Source organism: Anomaloglossus baeobatrachus, unplaced genomic scaffold, assembly GCF_048569485.1.
Source record: "Anomaloglossus baeobatrachus isolate aAnoBae1 unplaced genomic scaffold, aAnoBae1.hap1 Scaffold_139, whole genome shotgun sequence".
In the NCBI taxonomy this organism is placed as follows: domain Eukaryota; kingdom Metazoa; phylum Chordata; class Amphibia; order Anura; family Aromobatidae; genus Anomaloglossus; species Anomaloglossus baeobatrachus.
Window position 1 is genome coordinate 554833 of NW_027441909.1, and position 16782 is coordinate 571614.

At 44.5% G+C, this 16782-nt stretch overlaps 2 protein-coding genes across 2 annotated transcripts in view; one reads left to right on the forward strand and one right to left on the reverse strand.

Annotated features, from left to right (window-relative positions):
• LOC142260616 (uncharacterized) overlaps positions 1–1727 on the reverse strand; it is a 57194-nt gene extending 55467 nt beyond the window's left edge. The window contains exon 1 of the mRNA XM_075332009.1: positions 1686–1727. The gene's annotated coding sequence lies outside the window, so the exon portion shown is untranslated. The remainder of the gene's footprint in view (positions 1–1685) is intronic.
• Positions 963–15224, forward strand: LOC142260611 (endoribonuclease YbeY-like). Its single transcript, XM_075332004.1, has 5 exons — positions 963–996; positions 9379–9592; positions 11185–11316; positions 12049–12117; positions 15027–15224. Exons 2-5 carry the CDS (start codon positions 9383–9385, stop codon positions 15120–15122), a joined length of 507 nt encoding a protein of 168 aa, XP_075188119.1. The 5' UTR covers positions 963–996; positions 9379–9382; the 3' UTR covers positions 15123–15224.
• Positions 15225–16782: the final 1558 nt, after the last annotated feature.

Consider the following 16782-nt stretch of genomic DNA (forward strand, 5'->3'; position numbering starts at 1 on the left):
GTTTTTCCCATGCGGCCCGCCCGGTTTTTGCCGCTTGCGGCATGCTACTGAGCATGCGCAGTGGCAAAAACCGCATGCGGCGGCCAGATGCGGTATTTGCCGCATCGCGCCGCATCCGGCCGTCATAGGCATGCATTGAAAAATGCGCCGCACCGGCCGAATGCGGCGCAATGCGGTTTTTTCTGCCGCACGAAAAAACGTGCCAGGCAGCGTTCCATCCGGCCGCCGCATCGGCTAAATCTGCCGCATGCGGCAAAAACCGGACGGAACGCAAGGCCATGCGGCACAATGCGGCACTAATTAAAGTCTATGCAGGAAAATCGGAACCGGCAGCAAAAAAAGCCGGTTGCGATTTTCCTGCAAAGTGCCGGATTGTGCCGCAGAGTAAAAACCAGATGTGTGAAAGCAGCCTTAAGGCTACTTTCACACATCAGTTTTCTGCATTCAGGCACAATCCTTTTTTTTCCTGATCCAAAGGATCCGGCAAAAAAATGTAAAACCGTATCCACCGGATCCGTTTTTTTAACGGATCCGTTATGCCGGATGCGTACAAAACCGGATCCGGTGGATACGGTTTGCATCCGTTTTTGCATCCGGTTTGTCCTGTTTTTTGAAGGATCAGCTTTTTTAATTAATTTGGTGCATGCGCAGTTTACAAAAACGGATCCGGTAGCCGCATCCATTTTTTACCGCATTGCGCCGGATCCGGCGTCCATAGGCTTTCATTGTAAAACACGCCGTATCGTGCCGGATCCGGCACGATGCGTTTTTTTTGCCGGACAAAAAAACGCTGCAAGACACGTTGCCTCCGGCCGCCGCTTTGATAAATTTTGCCGCATCCGGAAAAAACCGGATGCAACGCAAAGCCATCAGGTACAATCCGGTTACAATGCAAGTCTATGGGGATAAACCGGATGCGGTACCGGATCCGGTTTACCCGTTTTTTTCCGGATTGTACCTGATGGCAAAAACCGGATGTGTGAAAGTAGCCTTAACGTAAGTGATTGGACGCGGTGCGCTCGGCTCTCGTCACGTGATTTTTTTTAACTCCATACAGTCCGTGGCTGGCAGGACATGGTGTATTTGTCCCTGATTTCATATCGCACAGCAGTTACTTTAACCCCATAGCGACGGCCTAACGTCTCAAGACGTCGGAAAAACAGGGTACTTATTCTGTTCCGACGTCTTGAGACGTCAGGCCGGAAAAAGCTTGTAGCGCCCCCCAGTAACGAAAAATCTCGGGGGTTTCAGCTACCGGAGGTAGCTGAGACCCCCAAGATTATGAATCGGGGTGTTTTTTTTGCTCCCCGATAATGTGATCGTCGGTATACACCGCATACCGACGTACACAAAAAAAAAAAAAATGGCAAATAAAACTGATTTCTTTCTCATCTGACATGATCAAACATGTCAGATGAGAAAGAAATATAATCCTTTAGTGCCCCCAAAGCCCCCGGTACCGGAGAAATCAACCCCCCCCCCCCCCCCCCCCCGGACATCCAAAATGGCGCCGACGCGCGCCGAAAACTGCCGCCGCCAGCTCTGCATTCATTTCCCTCCGATCTGAAATGATCAAACATTTCAGATCGGAGGGAAATGTCCTCCTGCGGCATAAAGGTGTCCCCAGGTCCCCCCGTCACCCCCCGTCACTCCCCCGCCAGCCCCAGCCCCAGGTCTTACGTTACCTGGCGGCTGTTGGTGCTCCGTCCCCGCGATCACTCCCTCTGGAAAGCTGGCGGCGCATGCGCAGACAGCGGCTGTCAGCTGGATCCCTGACGTCGCTGCTGCTGCTCCACTGTGGACCGGGGGAGAGTGAGTGCAGTAATCTGCAGCCACACTCCTCACATGGAGAGACTGCTGTTCCAGAATATGGGGGGTACGTTCTGTGAGCGTACCCCTCATATTCTGGAATGAGGTTACTGCAGGTCACTCTGCCCTAGGTTGGACCGGGGCAGTGTGGGTGCAGTATTCTCAGATTACTGCACCCACACTGCTCATGGAGAGCTTGCGCTTCCAGAAAATGGGGGATACGTTCCCTGAACGTGCCCCCCCATATTCTAGAAGGTCCAGAGTCGCCGAGGGACGCCGACGTCGCTGCTGCACTGTGGACCGGGGGAGGGTGAGTATGGTAATCTGCAGCCACACTCCTCACATGGAGAGACTGCTGTTCTAGAAAATGGGGGGTACGTTCTGTGAGCGTGCCCCTCATATTCTAGAATGAGATTACTGCAGGTCACTCTGCCTTAGGTTGGACCGGGGCAGTGTGAGTGCAGTATTCTCAGATTACTGCACCCACACTGCTCATGGAGAGCTTGCTCTTCCAGAAAATGGGGGATACGTTCCCTGAACGTGCCCCCCATATTCTAGAAGGTCCAGAGTCGCCGAGGGACCTCCAAAATGGATTACAGCGACCGAAATTTATTTATTTTCAATAAATTGGTAAAAGAGGAATGTTTCGGGGAGTTTTTTTTTCAAATAAATTTTTTTTTTGTCTTTATTTTTTTCTATTACTTGACTGGGTTAGTAATGTCGGGTATCTGTTTAGATGCCGTGACATCACTAACCCCAGGGCTTGATGCCAGGTGACATTACAGCTGGTATCAACCCCGTATATTACCCCGTTTGCCACCGCACCAGGGCGCGGGATGAGCTGGAGCGAAGCGCCAGGATTGGCGCATCTAATGGATGCGCCACTTCTGGGGCGGCTGCGGCCTGCTATTTTTAGGCTGGGAAGAGTCCAATAACCATGGCTCTTCCCACCCTGAGAATACCAGACCCCAGCTGTCTGCTTCACCTTGGCTGGTGATCTAATTTGGGGGGGACCCCACGTGTTTTGTTTTTTTTTTAAAAACCGCCTGGGGAGCCCTCCAAATTGATCACCAGCCAAGGTAAAGCTGTCAGCTGTGGTTTGCAGGCTACAGCTGTCTGCTTTACCCTAGCTGGCTATCAAAAATAGGGGGGACCCCACGTCGTTTATTTTAATTATTAATTTTTTGGGGGGCTAAATACAAGGCTAGGCACCCTTTAGTGCCAAATGAAAGGCACTAAAGGGCGCCAGCTTAGAATATGCAGGGGGGTGGGACGTTATATATGTTTGACATCTATCCATTCATCCATTGTAGCATTTTAGGCTGTGTGCCCACAATCGGGGTTTGCAGCGTTTTGGGCGCAGAGTGTTTTCCCTGCGTCCATAGCGCTGCGTTGTGCAGTAGAAGCACAGTGGAAGGATTTTTAGAAATCCCGTGCCCACTGTGCTTCTTTTCTCCGCAGCATACACTGACGTGTGGCGCAGCTTCCCGAGCCTCAGCATGTCAATTTATGCTGCGGAGATGAGTGTTCTCTGCAGGTAGCATAGAGCTCCACAGCGGCCTGAACCCAAATCCTGGGCATGGGCAGCTGCGTTCTCCCGTGGACAACACTCACATCTCTGCAGGAGGCTGACACTGTGTACTAGACGCCGTGTCACTGGATCATGGCCACATAGCCTAAAAGTGAGATATTTGTTGCTACAGCAACATTTTTGTGAAGTACCTATGGATTCAAAATGCTTACTATACTCCTGAATAAAATCCAGTTTCCAAAATGGGGTCACTTGTGGGGGGTTTCTGCTGTATAGGGACCCAAGGGGCCCTGCAAATGTGACATGATGCCCGCAATTTATTTCAACTTTTCCAGAATTCAAATGGTGCTCCTTCCATTCCAAGCCCTCCCATTTATCCAAACAGAGGTTTTTGGCCACATGTGGGGTATCCCTGTGCTTATAAGACATTGGATAACAACCTGTGTTTTCCACGGTTTGTTGTTGTCTCTTGAAAAAGTAAGAAATTTGATGCTGAAGCAACATTTTTGTGAAAAAAAATGAAAATTTTCAATATGGCAACCTAAGCTTATCAAATTCTGTGAAGTACTCTTGGATTCAAACTGCTCAATATACACCTAGATAAAAGCCTTGAGGTGTCTTGTTTCCAGAATGGGGTCACTTGTGGGGGACCTCCACTGTTTAGGCACCTTAGGGGCTTTCCAAATGCAACATAGCGTCCGCCATTGAGTCCAGCCAATTTTGCAGTCAAATGGCACTCCTTCCCTTCCGAGCCCTGCCATGCGCCCAAACAGTTGATTTCCACCACATATAAGGTATCGCCAAACTCAGGAGAAATTGCATAATAAATGTTATGCTGATTTTTTTCCTTTTACTCTTGTAAAAAAAAAAAGCTACCTGGTTGAAATAACAATTTTGTGGTAACATTTTTTTTTTTATTTTCACAGCTCAACATTCTAAACTTCTGTGAAGTACCTGAGGGTTCAGGGTACTCACCAAACATCTAGATAAATTCCTTCTGGGGTCTATTTTCCAAAATGGGGCCACATGTTGGGGAGATTCACTCTATAGGCACCTCAGGGGCTCTCCAAATGCAACATGGCGTCCGCTAATGATTCCAGCCAATTGTGCAGTCAAATGGCGCTCCTTCCCTTCCGAGCCCTGCCATGCACCCAAACAGTTGATTTCCACCACATATAAGGTATCAGCATACTCAGGAGAAATTGCACAATAAATTTTATGCTGAATTTTTTCCTTTTACACTTGTAAAAAAAAAAAGCTACCTGGTTGAAATAACAATTTTGTGGTAAAATTTTTTTTTTTTTTTTCATGGCTCAACGTTATACAATTCTGTGAAGCACCTGGGGGTTCAGGGTACTCACCAAAGTTCTAGATAAATTCCTTGAGGGGCCTAGTTTCCAAAATGGGGTCACTTGTGCGGGCTTTCTGCTGTTTAGGTACCTTAGGGGACCTCCAAATGCGACATGGTGCCCACAATCTTTTTCAGCCAAATTGGCTTTCCAAAATTCAAATATTGCTCCTTCTGTTCCGAGCCCTCCCATTTGTCCAAACAGAGGTTTCTGACCACATGTGGGGTATTGGCACGTTCATAAGAAAGTGGGTAACAAGTTTTGGGGTCCATTTTGTTGTGTTATTTCTTCTAAAAGTGAATAAATTTGGGTTAGAGCAACATTTTTAGGTAAAATTTAATTTTTGCTTTTTTTCATTCCACATTGCTTTTGTTCATGTGAAGCACCTGAAGGGTTAATAAACTTCTTGAATGTGGTTTTGAGTACTTTGGGGGGTGCAGTTTTTAGAATTGTGTCACTTTTGGGTATTTTCTGTCACCTAGGCCCCTCAAAGTCACTTCAAATGTGATGTGGTCCCTAAAAAAATGGTTTTGTAAATTTTGATGTAAAAATGAGAAATCGCTGATAAACTTTGAACCCCTCTAACTTCCTAACAAAAAAAAATGTTGTTTCCAAAATTGTGCTGATGTAAAGTAGACATGTGGGAAATGTTATTTATTAACTATTTTGTGTCACAGAAATCTCTGGTTTAACGGTATAAAAATTCAAAAGTTGAAAATTGCTAAATTTTCAAAATTTTTGCCAAAATTCAATTTTTTTCATAAACGCAAAAAATATTGTCCTAAATTTGGTACTAACATGAAGTCCAATATGTGACGAAAAAACCAATCTCAGAATCACCGGGATCCGTTGAAGCGTTCCAGAGTTATAACCTCATGAAGTGACACTGGTCAGAATTGCAAAATTTGGTCTTGTCATTAAGGTGAAAATTAGCTCCGTCACTAAAGGGTTAAAGGAAACTGTCAGGTGCAATATGCACTCAGAACCACGAGCAGTTGTGGGTGCATATTGCTAATCCCTGCCTGACTATCCCTGTATACACTAGCATAGAGCATTACCGTATGGTAATGAGCGAGGGGACTAGTCCCAAAAGGGCGTTAGTTCCCTGGCCAGTCAGCCCCATTAGCATGTTAGTGGGTGTGCTAACATGCTAATGAATGTATGGCACCAGAAGATGATCTGTCACCTCTCCTCAGTCATCGTGTCCTCTGGGGGATTTCGGCTCTTTGCGCATGACCCCGGAGTTTGGGTCATGCGCACTACTTCAGTTTGAAGCCGGGACGCGTACACCCGGCTACATAGTGCTCATGACTGAAAGTCCGGGGTCATGCGCACTGAGTCGAAATCTCACAGAGGACGCGATGGCGGCGGATTGGTGAGTGAGATCATCCTCTGACGCTGCACATTCATTAACATGTTAGCACGCCCACAGGGACATACTAACATGCTAATGAGGGGCGACTGGCCGGGGAACTAACGCCCAGGGGACTAGTCCCTGCGCTCATTAGCATATGGTAATAGATCTTTAGAAATACTTTTACTAATGATCTCTTTATCTATGCTAGTGTATACAGGGACGGTTAGGTAGGGATTAGCAATATACACCCAGAACTGCTCGTGATACTGCGTGCATATTGGACCTGACAGGTTCACTTTAAGGCTATGTGCCCACGTTGCGTTCTGTCCCTGCAGAAATTTCTGCAGCGATTTAAACAGCACACGTGTGCTTCAAATCGCTGCAGAAACACTGCATACTGAAACGCCGATTTCATGCACTCTGGATGCAGCCCCCACCATAGACAGAGGGGGGGCTGCATCCAAAGCGCACGAAAGAAGTGACATGTTGCTTTTTAGAACGCAGTGATTTGGCAGCATGCAAATCGCTTCATTCTAAAACGCAACGTGCGCATGGATTATCCACAATCTTCATAGATTGTGCTGGGTACGCAGGACGCATGCAGTTACGCTGCAGTGGAGAACGCAGCGTAACTGCATGCAAATACGCAACGTGGGCACAGAGCCTAAAGGGGTTTTCCTACTAACAAAGATCATTATAATCAGTAGATCTTTGAATAATAATTTCCACAATTGGATCTGTTTAAAAAAAATTGTCCCTATGCTGTGATAGATAGATAGATATATATATATATATATATGTCCCTGCTATGTACTGCGTAATGGCCGTCTCTGACCGTACAGGGACATTGTCTGATCATACCACAGATCCTAAACTGGGGGGATGCAAAAGTTTATAGACATTACGTCACAGGATCACTGCTGATTCATTCTGTGAGGTAGATAATTTTTCTGCCTGTTTTAAAAAAAATGTTACTTTGCTGAAATAATCTTATATATGTGTCCCTGCTATGTACTGTGTAATGGCTGTGTCTGACCGTACAGGGACGTGGTCTGATCATACAATTCCTGGGCCAGGGAGGAAGTAATAAAGTATACAAACATTATAGCATGGTATCACAAATTATTCCTTCTTTGAGGTAAACCATTTTTTTTAAAAAAAAACAGGTTTTACCTCACAGAAAGAATCAGCTGTGATCAGTGCTGTAATGTCTGTATACTCACATCTTCCTCTGCCCAGGAGATGTGGTATGATCAAACCATGTACCTGTACGGTCAGTCACGGCCATTACACAGTATGTAGCAGGGACACATATATAAGATTATCTCCGCACAGGAACATTTTTTTGGGGTTTTTTTTTTTATACACATACAATGGTGAAATGTATTATTCCAAGATCTATTGATAAAAATCAACTTCCAAATGACCTTTGTTCATGGGAAAAGAAAACCCCTTTAAGGCCATGTGCACACATTGTGTATTTGGTGAGACTTTTACCTCAGTATTTGTAGCCAAATGCAGGAGTGGAACAATCAGAGGAAAAGTATAATAGAAACACGGGCACCACTCCTGTATTTATCACCCACCCATGGTTTTAGCTACAAATACTGTATTGAAGTAAAAAAACACCAAAAACTCAACGTGTGTACGTGACCTGACGCTGTGTGCCCACGATGAGTTTTCAATGTTGCAAAATTTCGGCAGCTATATGTATATTAGGCTAATTATTTTCTTACATGCGTTCTTAACACTTGTTTTATGCTGTTTTTTGCCTTTTGTTGGTATGTCATAGTTTAAATAAAGCTGCTTTGTATTTGATACATCCTGGTATTTGGCTTTGACAAAACTTTATTGATTTACTTATAACTTTTTTGCCAACAAATTGCTGCAGGATCTGTTCTGACGAATGATTACTAGACATGTGAACTCAGCCAGTAACAGTTTGTGGCAGGTTTCAGCTGAATGGCTGGCGAGCTGTGTGTCGGACAACCACCGATCTCCTAAGGCTAATTTCACACATCAGATTTTGGCATCAGGCACAATCCGGCGTGTGCATGATGCAACGGATCGGGCGCAGAATATGCAAAAACTGATGTGCCTGATCCTTTTTTTTTTTTTGATGGTTCCAATATACCTGATCCGTCAAAAAACTGATCCGGCGCATCAGTTTTTGCATCCTTTTCGTCCGTTTTTTTTTTTTGCTGGATCCGTTTTTTTCAATACATCGAAGCATGCTCAGTTTACAAAAACGGATCCGGCGGCCGCATCCGTTTTTTACCGCATTACGCCGGATCCGGTGTCTATAGCCTTCCATTGTAAAACACGCCGGATCCGGCGTGATGCGTTTTTTTTGCCGGACAAAAAACGTTACAAGATAAGTTCCCTCCGGCCGCCGCTTTAGGCAATTATGACGGATCCGGCAAAAGCCGGATGCAACGCAAGGCCATCAGGCACAATCCAGCGCTAATACAAATCAATGGGGATAAAATGAATCCGGCGCCGGATCCGTTTTACCCGTTTTTTTTCCGGATTGTGCCTGATGGAAAAAACTGATGTGTGAAATTAGCCTAATGCTGACCTATCCATCAGACACAGGAGGTCCGCGGCTATTTAGTCCCACTCAACGCATTTAATTTTCCTTTTAGTAAAGCTGAAAGGAAATTTCATGTTTTCTGTCTGTTTATCCCTCTGAATAGAGTTGATTGTTGACTGGAGAAGGAAAACTTCATGTTCATTTTATTGTCCAAGAATAGTGATGGGCGGACCAGGACTTTAAAAGTCTATATCCGTGCGGCTTAAAAAGTATCCGGTGCCTGACCCGGCAACTTGGGAAATAAAAAAAAATAAAGCAATCACACTATACTTACGGAGTCTCCAGCGCGGCTGTAACTGCTTCCGGGTTGCTCACTCTTCTTCCAGGGCTGCTCATTAGCCTCATACATATTCACTGCTTCCCCCGCCCACCGGCAGTTCTGGTGTCTGTGATTGGTTGCAGTCAGACGCACCCCCAGCCTGTGGGGCAGTGTAGTTTTTGGCTGCTTGCAATCACAGAACCTGTCTGTGGGTCACTGTAGATTGGTGTAAAACTAAATAAATAAAGAAAAAAGCACCAAATTCTGGTCCCCATAGACTTATATGGTGACCGGCGTCCAGCCAGATATCCGGGATCAATTCCGGGCTGGAACCGTTTTTTTGCTGTTTTTTTTAAAAGTCCGGCTAAACGCGCTGATCTCATAAATCTGAGAGTCCGCCCATCACTATTTAAAAACTCTTCTAACAAAAAGGGGAGAACACCAAAGCGCCAAGTCTCTAAGTATTACTTGTCTCAACAGGGTAATGTCTCTTCTTATCCGGAACCTGCAGCACGTGATCCCTCTCCGCAGAGCCCATTTACGCAAGAATCTAGAAATTGCCAGAAAGTGTCTCCGCGTGGAGAGGTTTGATGTCGGGGTAATATGTATAAATGATACAAAGATCCGACACCTGAACAGACTTTACAGACAGCAAGACAAAGCTACGGACGTGCTGTCATTTCCATTCCATGAGGTACAGAAACAGCAGAGCAGGTTATCTGTCACCATCTCAACAGTGGGCCGTTTTTGCTCTTATTTTATGGTGGCTTCTCCCCTGAGTATTCATTTAAGAAAACAAAATCCGCCATACGGTTCCAGAGATATGGACCTTTTTATTTAGTGCTTTTTATTCTCTTTACCAAGGGGGCATGGCTCAGTTTTATAATGCAGAAGTCTAAAGATAAGCCCAAACAAAACCTTTCAGCCACACCCCCTTGGTAAATATGTCAAAAATTAGCACTAAAAAAACAGATCTAGGTCTCTAGAACCATATGGTGGATTTTAAAAAAAAAAACCAAAACATCTTAATACTCAATGGGAGCAACAGGAATAAAATAAACACTTTTGACCTGGTGAAAGGCTGACTTTAAAGCCCCACTCCAGAGGTTTTTTCGGTATTTCACCGCTGGAGTGCTTCTTTAAGGCTGGCGTGACTCGCACGAGAATTGAGGTCGCATCACCCATCATGGCCTGCCGCTCTCCGTACAGGAGTGTGCAGCTGCATGTATTTTTATACTGCTGCACACTCCTGCCCAAAGAGCAGCAGGCCGTGACGGGTGATGCGACTCAATTTTTGCGCGAGTCCCTTGCAATTGTGACACCAGCCTATATCTAAGTCTTATACTTACCCTCCGACGTCTTAACCTTTTTTTGTTTTCGCTGTACCATCTTGTGATGACAAATTCTGACTTGGCAGAAGTGACTTCACAAGCTCCCAAGGCAAGTCAATGTGAGCCAGAACGAGGCTCTCATAGACTTGTATTGAGTTGTGACCACTGGCGCGCTCCATGAAACACTGCCCAAGACCGACCGGAACGGTGGCGATAGAAGGTGAAGATGGCAGAGAATGAAGCCCGCTTTACACACTACAAGATATCTTACGATGTGTCGGCGGGGTCACGTCGTAAGTGACGCACATCCGGCATCGTAAGGTATGTTGTAGCGTGTGACAGCGATGTGTAATTGCGATTGAACGAAAAACCATTCATCGCACGCACGTCGTTCATTCCTGACGAATTGAACGTCAGATTGTTCATTGTACCCGGGGTAGAGCACATCGCAGTGTGTGACACCCCGGGAACGATGAACAGATCTTACCTACGTCCTGCGGCTCCCGGCCCACAATGCGGAAGGAAAGAGGTGGGCAGGATGTTTACGTCCCGCTCAGCTCCGCCCCTCCGCTTCTATTGGCCGGCTGCCGCGTGACGTCGATGTGACACCAAACGTCCCTCCCACTCCAGGAAGTGGACGTTCGCCGCCCACATCGAGGTCGTATGGAAGGTAAGTACGTGTGACGGGGGTTAATCGTTTGTGCGGAACGTTCAACAAATTGAACGTCCTGCACATACGATGGGGGCGGTTACGATCGCATACGATATCGTATGCGAAATTGCAACGTGTAAAGCAGGTTTGAGTATAAGACCGGGGGCAGAGGATTTAGATTTAAAGCATTCCAACGCTGAAAAAAACCCCTAAAAAATGCTGGAGTGGTGCTTTAAGTAATTGCAATGATATACAATATGTGTTGGCTACATCTGACTGTGTGTGCTCCTTGTATACTTCCAGAATTTGTGCCCCGGATTGTTACCTAATCCACCATTCCCAGATGAATACAATTTAGGAGACATTTACCTTGGAGTAGAGTTGATATATCACCAGTGTCAAGAAAAGAAGGAGGATTTTAACAATGTCTTGACTGTAAGTTATGGAGAATGCAAATCTTATGGTGTTATCGAGCTGTCAGTAACAATTCTCTGTAGCTCATAGGTTGGTTGTTGTGAGGTATGACATAGAAATAGGATTGTACTGCCTGGACTATTATACTTCTACTTGGGTTATAAGAGGGGTTAAGAATTGTTTCTCCTATAAGAGCAGTACTATAGATTGAAGGGAAAAGCTCTGACAAATCTGCTGGTGAAACATTAAAGGGAATCTGTCACCAGGTTTTTGCCACCTAATCTGAGAGCAGCATAATGTAGAGACAAAGACCCTGATTCCAGCGATGTGTCACTTACTGAGCTGCTTAGTGTAGTTTTGATAAATCACTGATTAATCAGCAGTAGATTATCATTACAGGACTACTTGGCGTGCTGCAGGTAGTCCAGCATATTCATGAGCACTGTGTAACTGCTAGATCTGCAGCAGAGAAAACAGTGATTTTATTAAAATGACAGTAAACAGCTCAGTAAGTGACACATCGCTTTAATCGGGGTCTCTGCCCCTACATTATACTGCTCTCAGATTAGATGGCAAAAACCTGGTGACATATTCCCTTTCATTCCACTGTCCAGTGTCTGCGCCTCCACCAGTAAGTATAGTCGGCGAATCTGTCACATATAAAGATTACATTTGAGTGCGTTGTTCCTTCTAGTGAATATTTGCATTTCTACTTCCAGAAGATTCACATATAAATAATTATGTTTCTCCCAGGTGACAGCAGTACACGGCTTATGTCACCTGCTTGGTTATACGCATCATAGTCCAGAAGACTGGAAAAAGGTTAGTTGTTTCTTTTCTTATTAAAGAGAACCTATCACCAGGTTTTTCCCCTAAAAGCTGTGGCCACCACCAGTGAGCCCTTATATACAGCATTCTAGAATATTGTATCTAGGATCCCAGACCACTCTGTATAACATAAAAAAAAAATCTTCATTATACTCACCTGAGGGGCGGTCTGGTCCGATGGGAATCTCTGGCCTCGGTCCGGCGCCTCCTCTCTTCTTTCTCTCACCAACCTCCTTCCCAGCTCCGTGTGAATGACTCGTCCTACATCATCCACACAGAGGCCTCCGCTGCCCTCCTGCACTTCTCTCTGCCCTGCTGAGGACAGCAAAGTATTGTTGTGCGCATGCACATGCGCTTCTCTCAGCAGTACAGAGAGAAGCGCATGTGCAGGAGTGCAATGGAGGACTCTCTATGTGGATGATGTAGTAGGTAGGACACGTCATCCATATGGAGTAGGGAAAGAGGAAGGCGATGGGAGAGAGGAGGTGACGGACCAGGACCATCGACGCCTATTGAGCCCAGCCACCCCACAGGTGAGTATTATAAAGGTGTTTTTATGTTATACAGCACAGCCTGGGCTCTTATATACAGCATTACAGAATACTGTATATAAGAGCTTACTGGTGGTGACCGCAGCTTATAGGGGAAAAACCTGGTGACTGGTTCCCTTTAAGATTTTGCTGATATTACAAGCTTTTAGCTTAACATGAGTATATAATAATGGTTTATATTTGCATTATTAATTATTATAGGGAACCTGTTAATCTACCTGTTGGTAGATTAATGCTGCCTCAGTAACGGGCAGCATGAATCAGATGTTGGCTGCACAAAGTCAGGTAAGTTTTACTTTGAAACGGTCGGCATTTCAGAGAAAACAAACTGAAAGGGAGACTATAGGGAGAGACCTGACTCGCCCAGTGAGCTCCTCGGACAGCTTTTCCCCGGACTTCCCCACCTTATTGACAGGTGTGTCCCATGTATGCCAGACAAGAACCGCGTAAGATAAGTCAAATCTCTCCCTATAGTCACCAGCCAGATTTCCAAACTATGTTTTTTCTGAAACGCCGGAATGTTTAGACCTGGCTGCAATCGCTCATCCAGCGTCTGCGTCATGCTGCCCATGATTCAATTAAATTAATCTAGTCACCGCTTTTATCGCAAAGGAAACCAATGCTTTGTGCCCTGTTACAAATCTCCAGTGCCTCCAGATAAAATGGGTTGTTTCAGGTTCAGTCTTCAGGAGCGAGCCTCTCCCTGCCTCCCGGCTTCCTACAAACTGGAGGCAGAGCACTAATGCTTGATTCACAGTGCAGACTAGCGGCATAGTCGTGCCCAAACTGCAAGCAGAAGCAGCTGTGCCTTCACAGCAGTCAATGACCTTAGTTACACTGAAGCTGGTCAGATTGGGAGACAGCAGTGCAGTGTCGCGAGCAGGGCGTGCAAACTATTGAGAGAGGTTGTAAGCACTGCCACATTTAAACATCCTTTAAACTACGAAACAAGCTGTAAATAATAAGGGTAAAAACTCTCTTCACTTCCATATAAAAGTAATTTGCAATATTGCTTGTATTACAATTTTACTCATTAATAAAGAGAATATCCCTTTAAACAAGTTTTCTCATGTTCATTAAAGATTAAAAATGCTTGTACAAACAGGCAACTTTGCAATGTACTTGTCATTAAAAATCCTGTCCTCAAAAAAGGATATATTTTTAGTTGTAAAGTTGATTGCTTGTTGCCTTGGTTACCGACCACTTTAGTGGCTTTTCCCTAGGCAAGAAGCAGGTGGTTAAAGGCTTTTTACTATACAGTTTGTAAATGCCACTCTGAAGTTGTCTGGGTCCGGCCAGCTTCAGTGTCCTTGCACTTCTTCCATGCTGCAGAGGCAGAACTGCCCCTACTAGCCAGAAGGGAAAGAAGACGGTTTTAGACCAGTAGTGCAACCATACTGGAGGTGTGAACTGTCATTGTACATTCCATCTGGCAAGCAGAAATCCTGGAGTCAAAGGCGCGGTGCGCATCAGAAGACAGAAGATGTGCATACACATTTAAAGGGGTTGTCCACTACTAGGACAACCCCTTCTGTTTCACATTTCCCCCAGGTAAAAAAATAAAGACTATACTTGTAACCCTTACTGGCGCCCTTCTAACAGTGCCGTGGTTCGCGTTCCCGTTGCTCATGTGGAGTTTTGACATCATGAGAGCCCCGCATCCAATCTGTGCCAGCTTCCTTCTCCCCACCTTCGGACCAAACGAATAATCAACAGGAAGTGAGCTCACTTCCTGTTGATTAACTCATTTGGTCCTAAGGCGTTGAGAAGGAAGCTGGCGCTGATTGGATGCGGGGCTCGCATGACATCACAACTCCATGTGATCTCCAGCACCTCGAGCCCGTACATAGCTAGAAGGGCGCCGGTATGGGAGGTAATTATATTCTTTATTATTTTACCTTCGAGAAATATGTGGAATCAAAGATGTATAACCCCTTTAAGTACAGCCACAAATGGGATGTCCTTATTTCCTACGAATGGGTGACCAAGCCATATTATATGTATTCCAGGAGACTGTGGTCCACAGAGAACCCCATTTACATGTTGATTATGTTTCTGCTCTGGATTTGAGGGCATATAATCAGCAACCTGTTATGTTGTGTATTTCTCATTTCATCCCTGGCGATCAGGCAAAATTTGTGCTGCTGCTCCCCAATACTGCTTTTATTTTTCATCTGTTGTAGAAAGGTCTTCTGGCCTCTGGGGACAGCTCTAGTCTCTATGCTCCATAGAGTATACGTTTTTTTTTTATAAAGCAACACTAATATAAAAGTTAACCCAAGATTTTATATATTTAGTATTAATGAATATTAATAAATTCTAGTTATTTTCATATCGTTTGTTCACTCTCAGATGTTTGAGAAGGAAAGTGAAGTTCTAATGGAGATAAACCGAGCAACTGGATCTGCACTTAGCCCACTGACGTCAGAGCATTACGACCAAGAATAATATCACTTCCATGTCATGAGCTGCACGGAGAACAGAGAAAGCGGCGTCTGAGAAACGGGAATTATATACATACGTCATGCATCAATTATAGGACATGATGGTTAGCGATAATTGTAGGATTCTGCACTTTATACTGTCCCAGATGATTCCCTAATCCATCATTACCAGCTGATTGCAATATTAGAATCACTATCCTGGGGATGAGTTCCATTATTAGGAGAGCCAAGAAACAAGGGAGGATTCTGATATTGCCGTGACTGTACATTATCCAGTTTGCAAATCTAATGGTGAATTTTTTTTACATTGGATAACAATTTTTCTTAGCCCAATTATACGTTGTCATGAAGAATGACATCGGCAAAAATGAGTTACATGATCTCAGTAGATTTAGACAAAAAGTTCTAAAAGTCTGATCAGAAGAGAAAGAAGACTGAGGCCGGGTCACTCGAGCGTATGAATATTCATCCGATTTTCATCCAGAAAGCTTTAACTCATGTTGTCGTCAATGTGTCCGTTTTTTATGTCCATGTGCAATCCCTTTTCAGACATCTACATTAAAAAATGTACAGGATCAAATAGAGTTTCCTTAGTTCATATTGGAAATTTAATATATTAAGCTGAATGTATGTATGAATGTGTACATGTATTGGAGTGTGTGTGTGTGTGTGTGTGTGTGTGTGTGTGTGTGTGTGTGTGTGTGTGTGTGTGTGTGTGTGTGTGTGTGTGTGTGTGTGTGTGTGTGTGTGTCCGCTAAAGGAATCCGCACCGTCTCATTTACAATCATGACATTTTTCACAGCCACCTCATGTGACTTAGGGAACGTCATAGACTATGTTTTGAGGGGAAAATTTAACCTCGTGTTTAAAATAAATAGAAATAGATGGACAGAGAGAGAGAGAAAGACAGACACAGAGAGACAGACAGACACTTAGTTACTAACACTGGGTACTACAGCTAGTGTATTCATAAAAATCAGATTAAATCAACATGTGTGTGGAATCAGGGTTTTTTCTTTAGATCCATAGACTTCTATGGGTGAGTTTCATTCGGCATTCAGATAAGCATAGTGCATGCTGCAATTACTGAGCGTCTGTGTAAAAAAATGTCATCTGAAAAGCCCTATTGAGTCAAACTGATTTTACTCAGACGGCACGCATCTGCATAATACTCTGGTCTGAACAGGCCTTTAGACTGAGTTCACACAGTACAGACGAGGGGCAGCACAAACAGTTTCCATGAACAAATTATTTGATAAGTTTTCCTCCACCAAAACCCTATGTACATATAGTGGACCTTTCATGTAATGCATTTTAGGGCTGCACATTTCTAATCAGCCGTTTCACTGTTAGGTTAAGTTGAAGGCATCTAAGCAGTATCTGCACGCAGGCTCCCCCAACCTTCTTGTGACAATGATATTCCTGCTCATATCATATGTGGCACAGAGGTCTGTGACGGCAGAAAAGTAGTCTTTGTACCCTCCAGACTTGTTCTCCAAACAATATCTCACTACAGATGTATCCAAGTGTAACTTGATAAATATCGCCTCACCTTAATAACTCATTACAGAAAAAACATAATTTAAAGGGGATGTCCACCTCTGGGGACATTTTTTTTTTTTTTTTTACTTAACTGCATGTATGCAAAGCTAAAAATCACTTTT